This window comes from Haliotis asinina, chromosome 8 (genome assembly GCF_037392515.1).
Source record: "Haliotis asinina isolate JCU_RB_2024 chromosome 8, JCU_Hal_asi_v2, whole genome shotgun sequence".
Taxonomy (NCBI): Eukaryota; Metazoa; Mollusca; class Gastropoda; order Lepetellida; family Haliotidae; genus Haliotis; species Haliotis asinina.
In genome coordinates, this window is record NC_090287.1 from 43,002,285 (window position 1) to 43,025,957 (window position 23,673).

A 23,673-nucleotide genomic window follows, 5' to 3' on the forward strand; every position below is an offset into this window, starting at 1 on the left:
GAGCTGTGAGAGTTGACATTGCAAAGGCAAACAAAAATATGAAGTTATGCAACATAGAGCACGGAGAATCCTTGGATGGGTGACTTAGGCAGCTTGATTCCTGAGAGTTCTTAGGTTCCAAGTAGAAATTTATTTATTATGCTTTACAGATTAAGATGGAAAATACAGTGGAGAAGATATTGTTATTGTAGCTCCAGTAAAATGGCACCATGATACACCTAAGTGTTCTCTCAAAGCTGTCCAGTGTAGCTTCCTTAATGTGCATATACAGTTTTTCTGAAGGCATTGACCTTTACAATTGGCTAAGAACACATCCTATTCAAATCCTAACTGCCTATAGTGCCACAGTTTATGTAGCATGTTATGAAGAAGCTGCATCTAACATGATCATGTGGTGAAACTGCATCTGAACTATCCAAATGTAAACTAGAATTTGAAAAATTAAAAGAAGCTGAAATAAGAGGTATACAAATAAGAAATAGAATTCAGTGGTATGAGGAAGGAGAAAAAACAACCAAATATTTCTGTCATCTCGAAAACAGAAATTATACCAGTAAGCTTATGAATAGTGTCATAAATGATAAAGGAGAAGTAATATCAGATGGTAAGGCTATTTTATATGAGCAGAGAAAATTTTATGAAAATCTATATGCATCAGGTGGTACAATAGCAAGTCAATATATTGAGATATTCAATGATATTATTACACCAAAACTAACAACTGTTGAAGCTGAAACTCTTGAGGGTGACATTACAATAGATGAGATAACACAAGCTGTTAAATCAATGAAAAATAACAAAAGCCCAGGAATAGATGGTTTCCCAATAGAATTCTTTAAATTTTTCTGGAAAGATCTCCATATTTGGGTTTGTAGATATATATCAGAAACATTCAGGCAAAATATGTTAAGTCCAACAATCAAAAGAGACGTCATCACATGCATTCCAAAAGCTAACAAAAATAGACAGTTGTTAAAAAACTGGTGCCCAATTTCCCTACTAAATTCTGTGTATAAAATACTCAGTACATGTATAGCCAATAGAATTAAAAAAACTTTGAATACACTAATTCATGAAACTCAGACAGGGTTTATCCCTGGAAGATGTATTAGTGAGAACATTAGACTAGTATATGATATGTTTGAAGCAAAATTACAGGGTAAAAAGGGACTGTTGTTACTTATTGACTTTGAAAAAGCTTTTGACACTGTCTCTAAAGAATTTATAATTCTAACAATAGGAAAATTTGGCTTTGGACCTAATATGGAAAAATGGATCAAAATATTAATCAATGATCCTACATCTTGTGTTATACAAAATGGTCATCTATCTCAGTCTTTTCACAATGAAAGGGGCTGTAGACAAGGCGACCCGGTCTCTCCCTACATATTCCTTTTAGTGGCAGAAATTTTAGGAACAATGATCCGTAACAACAGTGCAATAAAAGGAATGACGTTGAATAATACTGAACATAAAATTGGACAATATGCAGATGATACTGAATTATTTCTTGATGGATGTGAAGAAAGCTTAAGCATAGCAATTGACACCCTAAATAATTTCTACAAAATGTCGGGTTTAAGAATAAACGTAGAGAAGACTAAAGCAATATGGATAGGCTCAATGGCAGGTAGTAACAGGATGTTATGTCAGGATCTTAAGCTTGATTGGCACAGTGGGGATTTTGATGTACTAGGAATAAAACTTAATCCTAAGTTGAATAACCTTTAGGTAATTAATACAAAAAAAAGACTAGAAATTATTAATAGAACTCTTGGGAATTGGAGAAAAAGAAATTTGACATTAATAGGGAAAATAACGGTTATTAAAACTTTAGCACTCTCATCATTAGTGCATATATTCACTTCACTCCCAAATCCTCCAAAGGAATTCAATGATAAATTAAACAATATATTTTATAAATTCATCTGGAATAAGCGTGATAAGATAAAGCGAACAATACTTATTACAATGTTATTAGAAAATATGAAGAAGGGGGACTAAGAATGGTTAATGTAGAGGTATTCATTAACTCATTAAAACTGTCAGTATTAAATAAATTTCTCCAAAATAAAAACACTAGTCCTAGTACCTTTCCATTCAAGGATATATTTCTGCTTGGAGCCAACATTGAAAATTATGTGAAAATAATTAATCCCTATTGGAAAGATGTGTTGGCAGCATGGGGAATATTTTATAGAACACATAAAACTGATTTTACAGATATTAATCAAATCTTATCTGAACCCCTTTGGTTCAACCATCAGTTCCAAAATAGTAATTTTATTTTAAGACATTGGTATTTTAAGGGTATTCACTCAATAAGAGACTTGTGTAATGATCAAGGTATTTTGTCATTTAATGAACTTAAGAAAACTTACAAAATCAAAGGCACAGTTCTTGATTACTACCAGGTTCTTTCAAATATACCAAGAAAATGGAAAGATACTATTAGAAATAATCTACTGATTGTTCATAATCACTATCTCAGCACACCACTGATATGTTTACTTTCAGCACCAAAGAGGTCAAGATATTTCTATGATAAGCTTATAAGTACTGAAAATTTCCTGTCTACATGTGAAAAATGGCAACAACTCTTTGACACTGTAATCCCATGGGAATATATTTTTAAAGATTATAGAAGATGCATAAAAGATACTAAATTGATTGACTTTCAATTTAAATTTATTCATAATATTATATACACAAAAAAAGAATTACTGAAAATGAAATTAGTTGATGATGAACTTTGCTCTTTTTGTAACTTAGTGTCTGAAAATTTGATACATATTTATTGGGAATGTGAATGTGTGAAAACATTCTGGTTGAAACTGAAAGAATATATTGACAATAAAACAACAGAAACATTTACCCTGACAAAATATACAGTCTTAATTGGTGGAAATAATACTGACTTAATGAACCATATACTTCTTGCTGGTAAAAAATACATTCATGTATCAAGTATTAAAAACACCAAGTTATCACTGGATGCATTTCTAAAAATACTGAGTGATATTTTCAAAACTGAAAAGTTTATTGCTACTAAGAATAATAAAATGTTACCATTTGACAGAAAATGGTCACCACTGCTGCCATATATCCAGTATGTATAACTTTTATCCATATGAACTTTTGTCTTATTGTGTACTTGTGCTGTTGCATCATTTATTTGTGTAACTGTCTACTGAGTTGAATGGATAATAAAAAAACCCCAAAAAAAACAAACTGCATCTGACATGATCATGTGGAGAAGCTGCATCTAACATGATCATGAGAAGAAGCTGTATCTAACGTGATCATGTGAAGAAGCTGCATCTAACATGATCATGTGAAGAAGCTGTATCTAACATGATCATGTGAAGAAGCTGCATCTAACATGATCATGTGAAGAAGCTGTATCTAACGTGATCATGTGAAGAAGCTGCTTATAATGTGATCATGTGAGGAAGCTATATCTAACATCATGTGCAGAAGCTGCATCTAATGTGATCTTGTGAAGAAGCTGCATCTAATGTGATCATGTGAAGAAGCTGCATCTAATGTCATCATGTGGAGAAGCTGCATCTAATGTCATCATGTGGAGAAGCTGCATCTAAAATGATCATGTGAAGAAGCTGCATCTAATGTGATGTGAAGAAGGTGCATCTAATGTCATCATGTGGAGAAGCTGCATCTAATGTCATCATGTGGAGAAGGTGCATCTAACATGATCATGTGAAGAAGCTGCATCTAATGTGATGTGAAGAAGCTGCATCTAACATGAGCATGTGAAGAAGCTGCATCTAACATGATCATGTGAAGAAGCTGCATTTAACATGATCATGTGAAGAAGCTGCATCTAACATGATCATGTGAAGAAGCTGCATCTAATGTAATCATATGAAGAAGCTGCATCTAATGTGATCATGTGAAGAAGCTGCATCTAACATGATCATGTGGAGAAACTGCATCTAACATCATCTTGTGAAGAGGCTGCATCTAACGTGATCATGAGAAGAAGCTGCATCTAACATGATCTTGTTAGGAAGCTGCATCTAACGTGATCATGTGAAGAAGCTGAAGCTAACGTCATCCTGTGAGGAAACTGCATCTAACGTGATCATGTGAAGAAGCTGCATCTAATGTGATGTGAAGAAGCTGCATCTAACATGAGCATGTGAAGAAGCTGCATCTAACGTGATCATGTGAAGACACTGCATCTAATATGATTATGTGAAGAAGCTGCATCTAATGTGATCCTGTGAGGAAGCTGTATCTGACATGATCATGTGAAGAAGCTGCATGTAAGATGACCCTGTGAAGAAGCTGCATCTAACATGATCCTGTCAGGAAGCTGTATCTAACGTGATCATGTGAATAAGCTGCATCTAGTGTGGTCTTGTGAACAAGCTGCATCTAACGTGATCTTGTGAAGAAGCTGCATCTGACGTGATCATGTGAAGCTGCATCTGATGTGATCATGTGAAGAAGCTGCATCTAACATGGTCTTGTGATGAAGCTGCATCTAATGTGATCATGAGAAGAAGTTGCATCTAACATGGTCTTGTGAAGAAGCTGCATCTAACGTGATCAGGAGTGGTGAGTGTGTAGAGCTCAGGTTACAAATCAGTTGAAGTTATGCAACATCGAGTGTGGATAGTCCTTGAATTGGTAACTGTGTTTGGCAGTTTGATTCCTGAGAGTTTGTAGCACTTCAGTCCTGTCCCACAACGAAGCACATGATACATGTGGTTGATGCAAGTAAGGTTTGATGATAAGGTTATTAGAGTACAGCTGACCTGATGACACCTGGGGCTCCTTTCACAAAGCAAACTTTACTAAGGTTAACCTAACTACACTAAGGTTACTTAAGTCTAAGGTTACCCTATTTCAGTGTTAAAGAACGGGAGTTAAGGTTAACCTTAGTAAAGGTTGCATCGTGAAAGGAGCCCCTGGACTGTGGTAGAAAGACAATAGATAGGCACGGATACTGTTTGGTTTGGACAGCACCAGGTTGGACTTGACAGACTTGACAGATTGAAGGCACTGGTAGCTGACTTCAGGCAGTGACTAAGATGGGATGTATTATGCCAGTGAGTCATTATATAACTGAATTTACAGTGGTCTCAACTGAGGCAAGTGAGTTTGTGAGGCTCTGTTCACCTAGCGGGAAAAAGGGTACCTGGTCAGATAAGTCATGTGACTATAACCTTCCAGCGCCCCACAGGCAGCTCGGGTTATATAGGGTAATAATAATCTCAATCTGATTACAGCATCTACTGAGCAACTAGCCAGATGGATACCAGGTGCTATATGAAGGAATTGTGTTACACAGATTAAAATAAACATGCAGTCAAGAGGGTTCTGGGGATCCTGGCACAGTGAGGCTGGTAAGGTTCATCAGCTCAGGGCTCTTGCCTCCTCTATACGTTGCCCAGACAGCAAATGGGACTTCTCCCAAGAAGCGCTGCCTAATCAAACCCACGAAGAACTTCCTGGAGAACATGTAGACTCCCCTAAACTGCAGGCTTCGCCATTGCCCAGAGTGTCAGAAGGGCTGTGATCCTGGTGGAAAACCCAGACTCCAGAGAACAATAAGGTGTCTGACAACAATGTACTTGGGATGCACGTGAGACATTTCAAAGGCAGCTCTGCACACTTAGCATATTTTTCCTGAATCTTGTTCAGGGTGGTACCATGGATGGACCTTGGAGTCAAAGCTACAGGCTTGACAAAGACGGTAGTAGAAGTAGCGAGCCATGCCATCATGTCTTTTAAGATATGCTGTTTGTGCCAATGAAGGGCATCTACTGACAAGGTGTTGGACAGTCTCTGTAAATACATTGCATAGTTAACATTTCATCTTAACATTTTGAATAAGAATCACATTTTGGTGACTGAGATTGGAAAGTGACTGGTCTTAGGCAGCAAAAAGGAAGCCCACAGTTTCACACTTAAGACCAGCCGATGTAATCCAGACACAGGAGTCGGTTGGATTGCTATTCTGTTCCACACACACTCATGTATACACTATGCAATGGCTTCTCAGTGAGCTTCCCCTCAAAGGACCGACTCTGAGCAGACTTGGTGAATGACTTCACTTGGTTAACTGCCATCACTTAAACGTCCATCAGTACATCAGCATCTACAAAATCAACATAAGATTTCAGATTCTGTCCAACAACCTGGCTTGGCATACTTAAAATAGCTGTAGAATTTCTTGCTTTCATCATCTTGACATACATCACCAGAGGGTCATCTGATTAATAAATATGTGCAACAGTACACAAAATTCTGTTGTGAAGAGCCTGCACATTTATCAAACCCGACCTATTATTATTAGTAATAGTATCAGTATCATTGTTATTGTGGTTAAGAGCACTACATAGGTCAGCCCTAATAATATGACCCAACAAAAGCCTGCTCAATGTCCTACCAGGTAAGGCACTGAGAATTCAGGATGCATATTATAAGAACTGTATCCTTGAAAAATACATCTATTTTCCAGTTTAAACTAACTTTAACTCCACACCAGCTGACTGTCTCGACAGTTTGCTCTGAAACTGTGCTATACATCCACAATTCATATATAATCATGACTGGTAAGCCTCCCATGGTTAGAAGTACAAATACTAGCAGTGCCTCATGCTGTCAAGAGACATCCACAGCATAGAAAACAAACTCTGAAAAGAGAGATTAAAATATTTATTTCTCCAAATATCCCTCAAACATCATTGCATGTTAAGTGACAACCAAGAACTTGTCCACTGAAAAGGGTGAACACAATACAAACATTTTTACAATGAGAACCAAATGGTGCCTAGTGAACCCTGACTTCCTTCTTCACTGACTTAACAACCAGTGCTAGCTCAAGAACAAATAACCATTTCCCACACAATTGGCATTAACTCTGTTGTTCTGCATTGTGGTACAATCACATCAAGAACGGCTTACAAAAATATATATGTTTGTGTGTGTGTATATATATATATTTATAATGAATATGTCTATACCTTTTATCTGATGGTACAAAGCAAGATGCTTGTTACAGAGCCTAAGAGGAAGGGTAGTCAGCTCATTTGTTCAACATCAAAATTATATATGGAAGATCAACATTTTAAAATTTAACTCTTTTTAAAACTCTTTAACAAATTAAATTAACAATTTGAAACTGTAATAACAGCATTTCTTTTAGAACACGTAAATTCCTTCAATTGAAGACAACAAAAATACCAGAAGCGGGTCTCACATGACAAATCCTATAAAACTTTGAACATATTTGAATACAACAATGTACCTGATGGCGACTACTCCACAGTATAGATACTGACCATAGTGATGTAGGATGGCACTGTAGGACACTGTTATTTATATATATATATATATATATATATATATATATATATATATGGTCATGCATACATGTCATGGCAGGGAATCAGCTGACATTTTTAGTGTCCCCTTTAGAAACAAATGAACATTAACAGCTCAATCATCAAACATAAAGACCATTCTTGTGTAATAGTCATTCTCAGAACCATGTGACTAGCTCATTCCTAACTGAAAACAGAAACAAGCAGTTCACCAAGGATCGCACAACATTGGAATGAACTTTAACCAACAAATTTACATTTCATGATACATGACGTTCCTATATCATGCTTCCCTGTATGAGTTTACACAATTATTACAAGATGATTGCGGGTACTCATGCAGCTTCAAGTTAACATCCACGGTTACACAGACAGTTCAAACTGCAAGTGAGCTCTTAACATACTTCAGTTTTACAATTCATTTGGGATGGTATTAATTATTCATATTCATAAGGCGTTGGCATTGTTTCATATACTGTTAGTGATCTTACACAAGTTTTAACAGGTGTGCTGAGAGAATGTACTATGGAAGACTTCTCCCTGTAGACTGATATCCTTCTGTTACAACCTCATTCCGTTACAACTAAACATGTGAACCCACCGTGACAATTATTGTCTTCCTTTTCTTCAATATGTTCTTCCATCTGTAACATGCACAAACTGCTCCCCTACACACATATAAATGATGTTGGCATAAGTACACGCAAGGTTGATTTCAAAGGTAATGATGACCTGTATCAATTTAAGGTCATAACACCAGGTCTCTCTTAAAAACTGAAAATACTGTAAGAGCCTCAACAGTACCTGACGCTGGCAATAACAATTACAAAGATTTCAAGCTTTTTCTTGTTGTTCTTCCGGTGTCAATTTATTGATGAATGAATAGAAAGAACTTGGTGTGGTGAAAAGAGTGGTGTGCAGTGCAACAGGAATATGTATGAAATGTGGTACTGGATGTAGAACAAAAGCAAATGGCCAAATGCATGCTTAGCTAGCACATTGCAGTGTGTACTTTATTGTGTCTCCAACTACAGGAGGATCTACAGTTGAACACACACATAATAATCAGAGACACAGAATATATTGCAATTATGCTCATTGTGTGCTGTGATTTTCTCACAAACATCTTAGGTCATCAGAAGTGATGAGGAAATTTCATGATAAAAGGGATGAACTAGTAGATCAATAACACATCAGTTTCAAGTAAGACTGTCACAGTTCCCCTAAGCTAGCCTAAATAACATATGGCCAGCAAAAATACATGTAATTCTTGTTAGACAAGATATTCAGAGACGTGCCCACTTGCAGATCGAACAAGATAATATTCCACACAACAGAAAAATTATGTATAAAATTTATAGCATTTTATCATTTACTGTCATTAAGACCTGATTCAAACACACTAGACAAATTTAGTTTAAGATGCAGAAAAGTTTTTGTGGACATGATTATGAAATGTTCAGCAGTAGCACATCACTGGGATGACTGCAGTAACGTCACTACTAGGCTCACATCCACAGGATGATGTCATTACTGGGATCATGCCTACAGCATGATGTCATTACAGGGATCATGTCCACAGCATGATGTCATTACAGGTCTCACATCTACAGCACGACAAGGATCACGTTCACAGCATGATGTCATTACAGGGACCACATCCACAGCAAAATCTCATTACAGGGATCAAGTCCACAGCATGACATCATAACAGGGATCACGTCCACAGCATAACGCCACTAATGCGCTCACATCCACAGCATCATGTCATTACAGGGATCAAGTCCAAAGCATGATGTCATTACAGGCCTCGCATCCACAGCATGACATCATAACTGGGATCACGTCCATAGCATAACATCACTACTGGGACCACCACATCCCCAGCACCATGTCATTACAGGGATCACGTTCACAGCATAATGTCATTATTGGTATATCAACAGCAGCACATGATTACTAGGATGTTAACAGTTGCACGTCATTACTGGGATGTCGAGAACAGCACATCTAACTGAGATATCAACAGTAGCACATCATTAGTGGGATCATGCCCACAGTATCACATCATTACTGGGATACATCAACAGTATCACATCATTACTGGGATGTCAACTGTAGCACACCATTACTGGGATCACATCCACAGCATCACATCATTACTGGCATTATGCCCAAAGTAGTACTAACATTTTGTGAACCAGCACAATATTAACACAGCACAAAGTCCAGCAACAGGCAGGAATCAACAAAATCACACTGTCATCTTGGTTAGATTTTAGAAATCACTCAGTTTCCTTGAAACAATCAACATTTGCTACCTTACAGTTTATGTATACAAACTATGCATGGTAATCGATGGTGTGGGATTATATAACCCTCTTCTACCAATCAGTGGTAGACGATGCCATTTAACTTAACATGATGGAAAAGTCCTTCCATAAGGACATTAGCATTAAAACCTATCTGCCAGCCTCTATGACTATTTCATTCAAAGGCTTTAAGACTGAAGTATGTTAAAACTGTTTTATCTGATAAGGACAGAATCAATCAATTTGAAGTACAGTGTACACCATCAGACAAAAGCTATGTCGAAATCACCTGGCAGCCAAGTGTTGTAGTATCTAGTACATACTTATAACAAATAGCTTGTTCGATGTTCTATATACCACTTTAAATGAAAAAAGTCCTCAAAAGAAAGGTGAGAATTTATTACAAACCTATGGCTAATGGCCAGTAAATCTACCTCATAAGAGGTAAGGCATTCAAACCTTTCCTCTTTCTAAGAAACCAGACAACGGCCCTACTGATTTATGGGCACTTCACTGTTTTTGCATCTGATCTTTTGTCAACATTTCATTTATTTTGGTTTCACCTGCATAATGGACCCAAATTCGGTTTAGTAAATATACCACAAACAAAAAGTAAGGGAGCATTCTAAAATTTGATAGTCATGTATAAACTTAAACATGGTGAGGTCATTGATACTGTAAGGTAAGTGAAACTTTTGGAGTGCTTAATGGGCACTTTAAACAACATGTTAGAACATGCAATGAAACAACTGATTCAATATTTGTTGAGTTTAAATGTTTGATTCAAAAGCCCCAACACAACAGCCAAGTGCATGTGGAAAAGAAAGACTTTCCACGAAGCTCCTTTGAAAGAGGTTACAGATAGTATTGAAGCCTCACAACTTCACCAAGCCACAGCACAACCCCTTAAGTGCCCACAACAGAAGCATGGCCACTGAACAGTTACAAGAAGGTAAATCTTGAAGTGTTGCTTGCTGTCTTTAGGTGTCTCCCTCTGTCATTCAGAGACTGGTATTCCACTGGTAGAGTACAGGACACACATCGTTCTGGAAGACCCAGAAAGACACCAAGGGCAATGACTGATATTTTGTGCTTTAAGCACTTCAAAACCAATACCCAGTTGCCACAAGCTGCATGGCAAGTCTATCCTCCACCTGCACTAGGTTGTAGTGTTTGGGCTTTTGAATGAAACATGGTGCTGGTGTGTTTCAGCACCCCTTTTTTTTGACAATGTTTCATTTCACTCACACTCAACAAATATTGAATCACTTGCTTCACTGCATGTTCTAACATGTCATCAAAAGTGTCCATTAAGCAAGAATTGACATGTTGGTTTCAGCAGTGATATTGAGCTCATCTGTATCAGCCCTGGTGCTAGGCTTGATACAAACATTGCTGAGGTAACACATGGTCTAAAATATGGGATTTGTTTCTGTATTTAACCCCATGAGCTTAAATCAAAATTTTATTCTTGGGTGTTTAGAGTGATGTCCCTTTCTAAATGCAGACACTTTGACAAATTAAATACTCCCTGTAGAGACATCAGTCCTCTCATAATAGCACGTGCTTTGCTTTAGACTGTCAACTTTATCATTCATGTTCACATTTACTCACTCAAGTAAAGATTTACATAATTCTCAATTTTAAATTTACACACCAGTTTCCTTATTAAAGAGTTTTTACAAAAATCCTGATTTTCATTTTCATCAAAAATAATGTGCATATTTTAACTTAAGCCCTGGTTAAATATTTCATCAGTGGAACAGTGATACGTATAGGGAATTCCCGGTAATTAGATACAAAAATCCACATCACTAACACTGGCAATAAAGTGCTCTGTGTAACATTTCATTCAACAGGGCTGGAAAAACTACTACAAAGAACAACTACACATGATGTCTAATTGATGCTTAATAAATTTTCAAACTGATGAATAACTTTTTTCTTGTAAAGAGTTTGTGAGTAGCGGCTGGAGCTATGACACTGGGCCTGCAGGCCATATCCACACCAGCACACAGCTACATATACATACACAAACCTACAACACACCCACCCTCATTGCACACTGATCAGATGCTTTCATAATAATCTCACTACTTTATACATTAAGTTTAATGCAACGACATAACAGCTGGAATAAATTAAGGTGCATCATTGCAAACAAAACACATTTGTGAATACAAGGCTTCCATAGGTTATAAGTTCTCCTAAGTAATAATGTTATATGGTGATTATTAAGTAAACGAGAGGTCTGCGACTACACCCAAGTTGACAACCCTATAATGTTCCTCTGTGAAATCAGATCTTTGTAAGCAGATACTCTGGAATGCAAATGGTGTATCTATAAAATCTAGTTGGAGGCCCTGTTTAACTTGCATTCTGCACTATAGCAAAATACAAACATATAGAGTCAGTTGTCTGTTGTCCAAGAAGCCATATTAGCCATGTCATCCTACTGCCAGCCCACACAACATAATGTCATACACACAACCAAATTGTACCTGTTTGATTATCATTTGTATAACAAGCACAGAAAAAGCTTCAACATGGAAAACTTGGCTGTTGATGATGTTGATTTGGCAGTTTTCCTCTCTGGACATGTTACACATCCACACTACTTTGGAAGGACTGTAAGGAACAGTAGCTTAACTTAAATAGCTATCTACAACACATATCACACAGATTTCCATTCACAGATGCATTCATTTGAATTTGTCAATTAGATTCCCAACATAAACGTTTCCTATAAGGAAGAAAAGGATGGGATCCTCAGCAATATTTCAGCACCGCTATAGCCATTGACAATAACACAATAGGAAAATATCCATTGAAACATTTACTATGGCTCCACAGTGTGATGTGCTACAAACATGAAAATATATTTTGGGCCAAGAAAACAACACACAATCTGTCACACCTCCAGAAGGCACAATATGGCAGGTCACATGACAGCCCTCAACACCAAGGCTTACGAAAGACGAAATGAGTAGCACTACAGTGTGGGCCAGTTGTGTGGAGAAGCCACGATGCTGGCTGTCATGCACTGGCAGGAGGTTCTGTCAGAGGCAGTGAAAGCTACCTAGCACACACTTCCCATACAGCACGCTATACACAAATACATACAGGCAGCAGTTTGTCTCGGGTCAGCAATTACACATCTGCCTGTGAACACTGTGAAATCTTCAGATCTTGTCTTGGGGGTGACTACATGTCACAGTCTTTAAGACTATACTGTGCTTACTACATGTATCCAAGGGCTTGTGGTGACCACTCTACACATTGGATTGGTTGCTCCTAGAGTCTCCATTCCCTTGAGTTCGCATCTACCTAGGAAGTGTTTATAATTTAACACAGGACATTCCAGGGCAGTGTAACTGTAATGTCAGCAGTAGACCTCAGCTAGTATCTGCCTCAGCAGCAGACCAAGTTCCACAAGTAACGGGCGTGCCATCATGTAAAACTCTGTTCAGCTGTGGGAAAACAAAGACAAAATACTTCTTTACACAAAAATACAGCATGCCTGGGCGAAATGGGAGCAGTAGAGGTTTTTCAGATCAAATATCTTCAATATCCCCCCGCCCCAACAGTCTTGGACTCCTTGGTTTTCATGCAGCTTCAGTTTTGTAATACTGAAAGAAAGCTAGCTTTTCACAGATCAGATAATGAAATATACTGTGCGAATGAAGAAAAAATCAAGTGTCAATCATTGTTTTGTAAAAATTTGTAATGGTTTTGAAATAAGATCAAAATTGAAAATTTTAACCACGAATTGCATATTTATATACTTACCCTGTCTCACATATACTCTCTCTTTAATTTGACAGATGAGTGGAAAACTTATCTCGGCCTTATCTCAGGCTAAACCTATGTGCACCCGCCCTTCTGCAGAGAATCATGCATCATGGTCCACTGCCTAGACATATGACCATTCCATAGTGATCATTCTCACTGCTGGAGTAAATGTATATGGAGGTAGTGGGGAGGCTTGGTGGGCATCCATCATGCAAGATACGATAAGTATAGAAATATACAATTTATGCTTAAAATTTTGAATTTTTTAATACTTATCCTATCATATACAGTTGGATGAACTAAGAACAATAGAACCTACAAACTAGTCTTAGCAAGAAACATGCTTTTAAAGGGATTGAAAGGAGAAAAGCATGCAGTGCAAATGAGTATCGTTGAAACAGATTACATTGAGCCTGGACTGTTGTTTAAAGTGGTTAGATTTAGACAATTTAATGAGATTGTACATTTCATACAATACTTCAAAAGCTTCAGATGTCTACTATACTTACACAAATACTATGTACAAAGTTGACTGCCACACATATTATACTTATCCCATTGCAGGATGGTGGGCAGCAGATTACTCCATGTCACAGTGCAGACAGCAAAGTCTCATACTGTCAACTATCGACATAGGTTGTATGCGCACGAGAGGCCTGTTACTGTATAACGCCTATGCTTGTGATAGGTTAATCTTCCGAAATGCTTAGTGTACTAAGCATGATATTTGGAGATGGAAAGCTCACAATAAAGTGTGAAACCTTTAACATGTAATGGGACAAATAATGAGTCAAAATAGAAACTTCACAAAATGTAAGTTTTAAAAATAATGAATAATTTTTCTCTGATGATGCATCTATGTATCCGAAATGGGATCTTTCAACACAAATATGCTATGAAATTGTTACATTGTGTATATGTGTTTTTCTGTAACACCTCACTGGTGCATTGTGGTGCCATTTTCACAAACATTACATACATCATAATCATAAATGCGAAGTGTTTTGATACTGAAATGAAATATATAACCATTACACAATCTACTGTTTGTCATTATTTTCTTTCTAATACTGAAAAAGATATCTATTAAGAAAAGGACTAGTATGCACAAAATATATACTGAGTAGATGTAAAATATTTTACTATGATAACTATGAAAAAAGATGCTATTATTATTTTATTTATATGTGGCCCTTTTGACTAGGAGTCTGAGGACCTTTTGACTTTCTTACAGACCTTTTGTCATGCAGCACTTTTGACCTGTTCCTGGAACAACCCACACAAATTCACACACTAAGAAATGGTCATGTGACTCAGCATTATAGCATGAGGCATGCCTCTTGCAAGGGAAAGCATGATGTCCAGGAAGGAAGACAACACTGAGGGTGGGTGCTAGGACCAGAGGCAATGGTACGTTCAGAAGATTTTTTGTTTCCACTTATGCGTCAAATTAAAGAGAGAGAGTACAATACTTGAGATAGGATGAGTTGAAAACTTTGAATAGATTCATGTCCAACTTGATTCCACAATGATGCTAAAACACTAATCCTCTTAGAAATATTCCACATCACTGTAACAAGGATATTTTGCAACACTCTAACATTTGCAACATAATACAGTCTCAAGCTTACTTGATGAGAAACAAAATGTTTTAAGTCAACTTTCAATAAACTCTCAACCAGGAGTTCAAAACAGGGAGTACCACGCTTATAATATAGAATAATATTATGTGTGTATGAGTATGTGCAAGTCCTGTTGATACTGGTGAAAGATCTTTGGGTACATAAAACAGTTTCAACAAGCACAAAATATTTAAAAATTCTTTTGATTCTTTAAATAGTTGATTACTATGCACCTGAAGTAATCACATGTCTTTTTCCAATTTATAGCAACTGTATCAGTTAAAGTGCAAATATCCAAAAAAGCAGTCAGAGATTTTGATAACTGGAAGCATCTGCAAGTTGACATGTAAACAATGAAGCTGGCCACTTCAAGTTACTCAGTAAAAACATACTCATTGCATTATTTCAACATTTAACAAGAGTCATCACATGACAACAAATGCTCCACACCTACAGAAATTCTAAACACTAAGTCCTCTGATCATTACAAGTCCTACATGTGTGATCTGCCCAACTACATAAGAGCATTCCTACCAACAAGTGTGATCTGCCCAACTACATAAGAGCATTCCTACCAACAAGTGTGATCTGCCCAACTACAAAAGAGCATTCCTACCAACAAGTGTGATCTGCCCAACTACATAAGAGCATTCCTACCAACAAGTGTGATCTGCCCAACTACAAAAGAGCATTCCTACCAACAAGTGTGATCTGCCCAACTACCTAAGAGCATTCCTACCAACAAGTGTGATCTGCCCAACTACATAAGAGCATTCCTATCTAGTCTGTCTGTCTGTTCACAAGAGTAGTCGGAGAGCTATCAAAACAAGACAGAGGACTGAGATTCAGAACTCTGTATTGGTATGTCAGGTCCTATTTTTGTAGAAGTACGTGTAGTGGAGTCATATGCTTTGGAAAAAGACAAGTCAGTCAAAGTTATCCTGAAATGTCAAAAGGAGCCAGTTGCCAAACTAATGTCTGTGTGTAAACTGTTTCATAAATGAATAAGAAGTAGCTATGGTGCAGACAAACACACCAATACAAACAGGCCAGCTAAAATTTGGTGCAGATGAAATTCTAAAATCCTAAAATGGCAAAAGCCACCAGATGACAACCTGAACTATGTGTGTTCCATGAAATAACATCTTTAAGCTTTGGAGATACTGTATTTCATACCACAGGTGATATAAAATGCAACCAAGCCATACCAAACTACAGACTTCACTTCACCATTGCTTCCTCAGAACAAAACAGACAAAAAAACAAACAAAATATTGCTTCCAATTAACATCACTAACTACAAATGGTTTGAATACACAAACAAAACAAGTCAGTGAAAACAACCCCCCAAAAACAGATGACAGGGGGTATGGACCCTGTTTTTCACTTCCTCATAAGTTTGACATGTTGTAAATGCAGTACGATTTTCACTGATAACATTTCCACAAACTTACCAGAACACTGCTGGCAGACAGACTATTAACCTGTAATACAAACACAACATTCAGTTACTAATAACTTAACACATATATTGTTCATCCTCCATCAAATATAACAAGGAGACTAATATCTCTACTTGTCCAGTTCCTTTACAACACCACTACCTTCCATGACTATAAAACCACTACCTTGTTAAACATGAAAAACAGATCACTACCTTCCACACTTGTAGCACATGACCAGTACCTTCCATACCTGTACAACAGGACCAGTACCTTCCACACCTGTAACAGTAGGACCACTACCTTCCATACCTGTACAACAGGACCATTACCTTCCACATCTGTAAATAGGACCACTACCTTCCACACCCGTGCAACAGGACCATTACCTTCCAAGCATGCACAACAGAACCACTACCTTCCACACTTGTAAATAGGACCACTACTTTCCATATCTGTACAACATAACAACTACCTTCCACACCTGTAAACAGGACCACTACCTTCCACACCTGTAAACAGGATCACTACCTTCCATACCTGAACAACAAGACCAGTACCTTCCCTTCCATACCTGTACAACAGGACCATTGCCTTCCACATCTGAAAATAGGACCACAACCTTCCACACCCGTGCAACAGGACCATTACCTTCCACACCTGTACAACAGGACCACTACCTTCCACACTTGTAAATAGGACCACTACCTTCCATACTTGTACAACAGGACCACTACTTTCCATATCTGTACAACATGACCATTACCTTCCACACTTGTAAATAGGACCACTACCTTCCATACTTGTACAACAGGACCACTACCTTCCATATCTGTACAACATGACCACTACCTTCCACATCTGTAAACACGACCACTACCTTCCATAGCTGAACAACAGGACCATTACCTTCCCTTCCATACCTGTACAGGACCATTACCTTCCACACCTGTACAACAGGACCACTACCTTCCACACTTGTAAATAGGACCACTACCTTCCATACTTGTACAACAGGACCACTACCTTCCATACCTGTACAACATAAACACTACCTTCCATAGCTGAAAACAGGAACACTACCTTCCATAGCTGAAAAACAGGAACACTACCTTCCACACTTGAATAACAAGACCACTACCTTCCATACCTGTACAACAGGAACAATACCTTCCATACCCGTACAACAGTACTACTACCTTCCATACCTACACAACAGGAATGCTACCTTCCATGCCTGTACAACAGTATCATTACCTTCCATACTGGTAAAACAGGGCCACTGCTTTCCATACCTGTACAACGGGAACACTACCTTCCCTACTGGACTACTACCTTCCACACCTGCACTCAAGACCATTACCTTCCACACCTGTACAGCAGTAACACTACCTTCCTTGGCTGAAAAACAGGACCACTACCTTCCATAGCTGAAAAAATAGGACCACTTCATTCCACACTTGTATAACAAGACCACTACCTTACGTGCCTGTAAAACAGAACCACTACCTTCCACACCTGTACAACAGGACCACTTCCCCCCACACCTGTCAAACAAGACCACTACCTTCCAAACCTGCACAACAGGACCACTACCTTCCACACCTGTCAAACAAGACCATTACCTTCCACATCTGTACACAGGACCACTACCTTCCATGCCCGTAGAACATGCCCATTACCTTTCACACCTTTAAACAGGACCACTACCTTCCACGAGTGCACAACAGGAACACTACCTTCCATACCTGTCAAACAAGACCACAACCTTCCACACCTGCACAACAGGACTACTTCTTTCCTTACCTGTACACCAGAAACACTACCTTACATACCTGTACAACAGGAACACTATCTTCCACACCTGCACAACAGGACCAATGCTTTACATACCTGTACAACAGGAACACTATCTTCCATGCCTATACAACAGAAACACTACCTTCCACACCTGCACAACAGAACTACTATTTTCCATACCTGTACAACAGTAACACTCCCTTCTGTATCTGCATAGCAGGTCTTACTCTGATCAGAGCAGAGTTACTATCCTGAATACATGTACAAGCGCACTAGGTTCTCTAATTATCTCAACAAGAATACAAATGCAACAGAAACTGGCCATGAATGATGAACATCTTGACCTTTGGTAGACATGGAATGAAAATGTAACACAGGAAAAGTATTAAAGATACATGCAAGTTTAAAACCCATTTGAAAATACTTTACCTTCATCTTATACTTACAATCATACACAACTTGCATAAAAACTGGGACCTTGACATTTGACATAATGCAAGTGAAATGTGATGTGAAAGTATTTGCAAAGAAAGACAACTGCCATCACATTAACAGAGTTTCACAAACATCAAAACAATGACACATCAACCATATTTACAAAATCTTTTTGAAAAAGGGTCCCCTTCCCCAAAACAGATAAATGAGAAATACATGAATGTTATTGAGGAAGTATAGTTTATAATCTCAATGTCTTTTCAAATTCAAAGGTGAAATGGTGTACCTTATTGAAGGCTTATTCCAGTCTGAACACAAATTCTCCAGCTAAAATGCTTAGCAGTTGTACATATGAGTGTTAACTATATTCTTTATTCAATCTCCAGTGTGAACACATATTTTATTAGTTTGAACAAACTACTTTCACCCTGACATTAATTTTAAAAAGTTAAATAACATTTTGTAGTATGGTACTCCACCCACTCTTACAGCTATTCCAAGGATTACACCGGTATTCACAACATTCAGTTGATCCTAGCAATACATTAATACTCAGTATTTGAGTCCTTCAAATTTGCTCATATTCCAGTAATAGTTTATCTTTTATGACTTATAGAGATACATGACAAATTATTACATAAACACATCTTGTGTTTTAAAGGCATATATAATACTTTTAAGCAATACACATTAATTGGACCATTTCCATATTAAACAGTTATCGATAGTGAACAGTTTTGTTTTCAGCATGATCTACTGATACTTTCATCACTTTCATCATAAAAATTAAGCTTTTTAAGTTGAAATATACAAAAGTAATACAACTGCCTTCCAAATACTAATGGTAAGTCACAACATATACTGTCACTTTCTATATTTGGTGTTCATTCTAATGTTCCTCGATCAAACCACTAGAGATTTCTGGAAATGCATTTCTGATGACAATGACAATATAAAGTTACAAGATCCTGACTGGCTTATGTTTCTATTTCTGTCATTCATGACAAGAAATGGCAGCTTTCAGGAAATGAAAGAAACCAAACACAAAACTACGAGTCAGGTGTACTCAACATTATTCAAATTTAAACTGAATGCTAAAAACATCTCATGAGCATGTGCTTTCACTTTGGCATGCCAGTGTTGTTCATGGCATATACAAGCATGAGAGATTTCCCATCTCACAGAACTTCATACAGACAAAGAACGTCACTGTGTGGGTTAATGCCCCTGACAAGCCAACATCCATCCATTTCACAATACAATGGAAACCCATGAGTTTCAGAAACCTAACACACAGGATTCAGTGTAATGGGGCAATGAAATCAACACAATCATGATTAAAATGAGTGAGGCTTCTGACACATAAAGAATGACAAAGGTGCTGACAAATACAAAGATGTAAATTTATCATGATAAGTCACTTCTGCAGTATGTACTACTACAGAAACTTACTTAAGCTTCCTAAAGCATGTTCTGTCATGCTGATACAGAGGGAATCCAGTCGGGCGTTGATCTCGGTGTCAGTGCTACCATCATCATTCACTGAAAGTAAACACAACAGTAAAGCTCAGAAGATTGACAAACAACATATCTCAACAACCATTGTCACATGACATAATAAATAATCTTATCAACCTAAAAAGTAATGAAAGTTTAAGATGACGTTAGATGTCTACAACAGCTTTAACCAGTCAACCTCTCTTGATACCTTGCTCTATAGTTCTTCAAACACACAAATATTTTCAAGACTGACTTTGACCTTGACATGAATGTCACAGTGCATGAAATATGCAAAAATGGTATTAAAGAAATTGCTTATTGAAAAAAATTCAAGGGAAGTCTTCAAAGTCTATGAAAAATGTTATAGACATTAACTTCTTTATTTAATGTTTCTTGGCAACGTTTCCTTGCCCGCTGATCACGTGATGATGTCATATCCTCTGCTACATGTGGCATTGCTACTACATCTTCATGTGGTGTGTGGGTGGGTGCACGTGCATGTGTGTTTGTGTGAGTGAGTGTGAGTGAGTGCGTGTGAGTGCGTGCATGCATGCGTGTGCATGTGTGTGCATGTTGCAGTCAAACAAGGAAAATCCATTCTGACATCGTATACTGTGAGCTTTAATATCTGTCTACAAGATGCTTCATCGACAAGATAAAGAAAAGGACAGTGATCTTACCAGGCACGGATAGTGAGAGTTGTCCTGATCTGATTGGAGCTGAGTTGGTTCTGATCACCTGCTGTTTACCCTAAAAGCACAACAGAGGAAATACTTGGTTGAAAAAAAAACAACTCAAGTTCAATAAACCCTAAGATGATAACCATTTGCGGCTTCCCATGGTCTTCCTATAATTTACACTTCTAGTTCTAACCCTGTGACCAGTTAAGCTGATGCTATAGTGTGTTTTTGTGCACCACAGGGTAAAAAATAAACCCTTTTGGAATAATCACTCAAAACAAGGTTTTCAAACGTAGGCTGGTAGTTGAGTTTTTGTGAAAAATAATTTCGGACAAAGTTTGGCAGAATGTAAAACACTGTAGGGAAATAGCGTAAAGCATTTGTTATGAATATAAATGTATCCAACACAAGAAAGTATGTTGATAATTATGCATTTGTCTCTCCAGTGCCTTCGTTTAACAATGATATTGATATGTTGAAAACAATATGATCGACATTGTGGTCAAACTACTTCAAGATAAGATTCGATGTCTGAGGGAATATCATTTAGAGATGATCATGAATAAAACAGTGGTGTATACATGCCTCTAGCAGCCCAGGCTTGTTGAGAAATGTTGTGTTGAGGGAGTTGTTCTTCTGTAGGGGAACATGTCCAGCAGGCTGCGCTCCTACAACAGACCGCTTGGAACCGAAGCTCCACTGCTGTATGCCATGTTTAGGGGGGATCCTAATTTGTTTGGTGCTGATACGATTGTTAAAAGAGGTTCCAATAAGTGGGAAGGTATTACCCCATCTGCAACAATCCAACAATTGACAATTCAGTTTCAAACAGAGTCTGTCCTACTTGACATGACATTACAAAAGTGGGATTTCTGAGGCCATGGTGAACAACTTGATCAAATGTCTTTGTTACAGTTATCATAAGAACCATTAAAACTCCATGATCCATGGACATAGAATTGGCCTCAAACTGCAGTCATTCCTATTTACCACATTACATGATGATCAAACACACAGGTACTAACAACTCTTAGGAGCATCTTACACTTTTCTCGGTTTGTCTGTGCCATATTTGTAAGGGGGTGGCTGCCATATTTTATGTGCCTGTTGTTTCCAAGTGGCAAGGAGGTTCTTCTGCTTCTGTGTGAATGCCTGCAAGTAGAACAGAATAATAACACTACAAAATGGCCTTGTCAAGATACAAGGGAACACAAAGTAACCAAGCAAAACTGTTTCAAGGTTTTGACTTTCTGTCAGTTTCTGAGGTAACAGCTAAGTCACTGTTGTTCATCAACAAGCAGTGTTCAATGTAGTTTCAGCATAAGTTGGGTTTTAGGGACCTCAATTCCTTACTGCTTTAGCATTCGAAGCAGACATATACTATGACCCCTTCATAGTGAGGAGGTTGTGCCAGCTGGGTCTGTAATGCAGATATTTCTATATGAGGGCTGATTTCAACATTGCATGTATTGTTTGAAAAATACTGAAAGAGAAAAACGTACTTTTCTGAATAAAACTGACATTTCATACTTATCCTGACTCATGCTTATTATGCTTATCTCCTGCCTCCATGCGGAAATAGGAGCACTTGAAATCCCTTAAAGTTCCCATCCACGCTGGATTCTGTTGACTGCCATGTAAGTACGTTCAGTACTCCCCACCTGCTTGAACTATAACAACGGTAGTTCGGTCCTGTTCTTCCAATATTCATCTGTAAGATGGGGGGGATCACTGGGACGTGATGATACATATATCAGCTAGCGTCCTGCTGCAACTGTATGTCAAGACTTCTATCAATACCAGTCATGACTCTTCTTCATGTAAAAGTATCTTCAATACGAATATTGGGTCATAATCCTTCATGCTAGTAGTCTGCTTTGGACGTGCACATGGACTCTCAACCATTATACTCCGTATATCATCATGCTCTTAACAAGCCCAATAAAAGCGTGAGTCTAACTCAGTGCCTTTGTGGAACCGTTAGCTGTTGTGCAACATGTGACACAAACTGGTGAATGCCAGTGACGTTATCTGTGGCGATGTCCCATAGCTGGTGGTTGGCAAACACTGCATTTGATTTCCAAAATCAGTCCTCCATTAGGTTGACACTTTGTAGGCCCTCAGTATAACGGCTCTCATCCATATTGAGATAGTGTTGTCGGATACTTCTGTAGGTGTCTCAGTAGATAATGCGATGAATAGGCGCTTGAAAAGTCTCCTTGTTTTAATTCGGTGATAAATCCTGTGTATCATGTGGCCCCAGAACTGTAGATAATGCCAGGATGTGGAATTGTCTGTCTGGTTGTCCAGGCATTTGATACTGGCGATTAATCCCATCTCAGACCTAGATATACAATCTCACAATGACTGGAGTCAAACCATGTGCTGTTGAAGTCCATAGCATCTATTTATGATATCTGTGCTGCTGTTGCTAGGGCGAGTAAAAACAGCGTTTTCTATGTCAATAATTCAAGTGATGTCGGGTCTAGTGTCTCACAGACACCTCTTGTGAAGTGTTGCAGTACAACATTCAAGTAACAAGCTGCAGCCTTAAATCTGCGTTGTTAGTCTTCATGGTGATAACAGAGCTGAGTGCCTCCAAGTATGTCGAGAGTGTAGAACCTTTCAGTCCTCTGGTAGTGGTATGTCATAGATGACATAAGTAATCCACTATTCAAGGATGTGCGGATTTTACTGCAATGAAGCCTCGCTTCCTTGCATATCAATCAGAC

The 23,673-nt window shown here is 38.0% G+C and overlaps 1 protein-coding gene across 2 annotated transcripts in view; it reads right to left on the bottom strand.

The window, feature by feature from the left end:
- Positions 1–11,608: 11,608 nt before the first annotated feature.
- LOC137293535 (protein Smaug homolog 1-like) overlaps positions 11,609–23,673 on the bottom strand; it is a 42,929-nt gene continuing 30,864 nt past the window's right edge. Inside the window, exons 9-14 of one of the 2 annotated variants that reach the window (XM_067824149.1) lie at positions 21,987–22,093; positions 21,527–21,734; positions 20,942–21,011; positions 20,214–20,303; positions 16,539–16,568; positions 11,609–13,140 (exon numbers count right to left, since the gene is read on the bottom strand). In XM_067824149.1, the coding sequence (XP_067680250.1) occupies positions 16,564–16,568; positions 20,214–20,303; positions 20,942–21,011; positions 21,527–21,734; positions 21,987–22,093 (480 nt within the window). In that variant the 3' untranslated portion in view covers positions 11,609–13,140; positions 16,539–16,563. The remainder of the gene's footprint in view (positions 13,141–16,538; positions 16,569–20,213; positions 20,304–20,941; positions 21,012–21,526; positions 21,735–21,986; positions 22,094–23,673) is intronic. The other variant, XM_067824148.1, reaches the window with a different exon arrangement.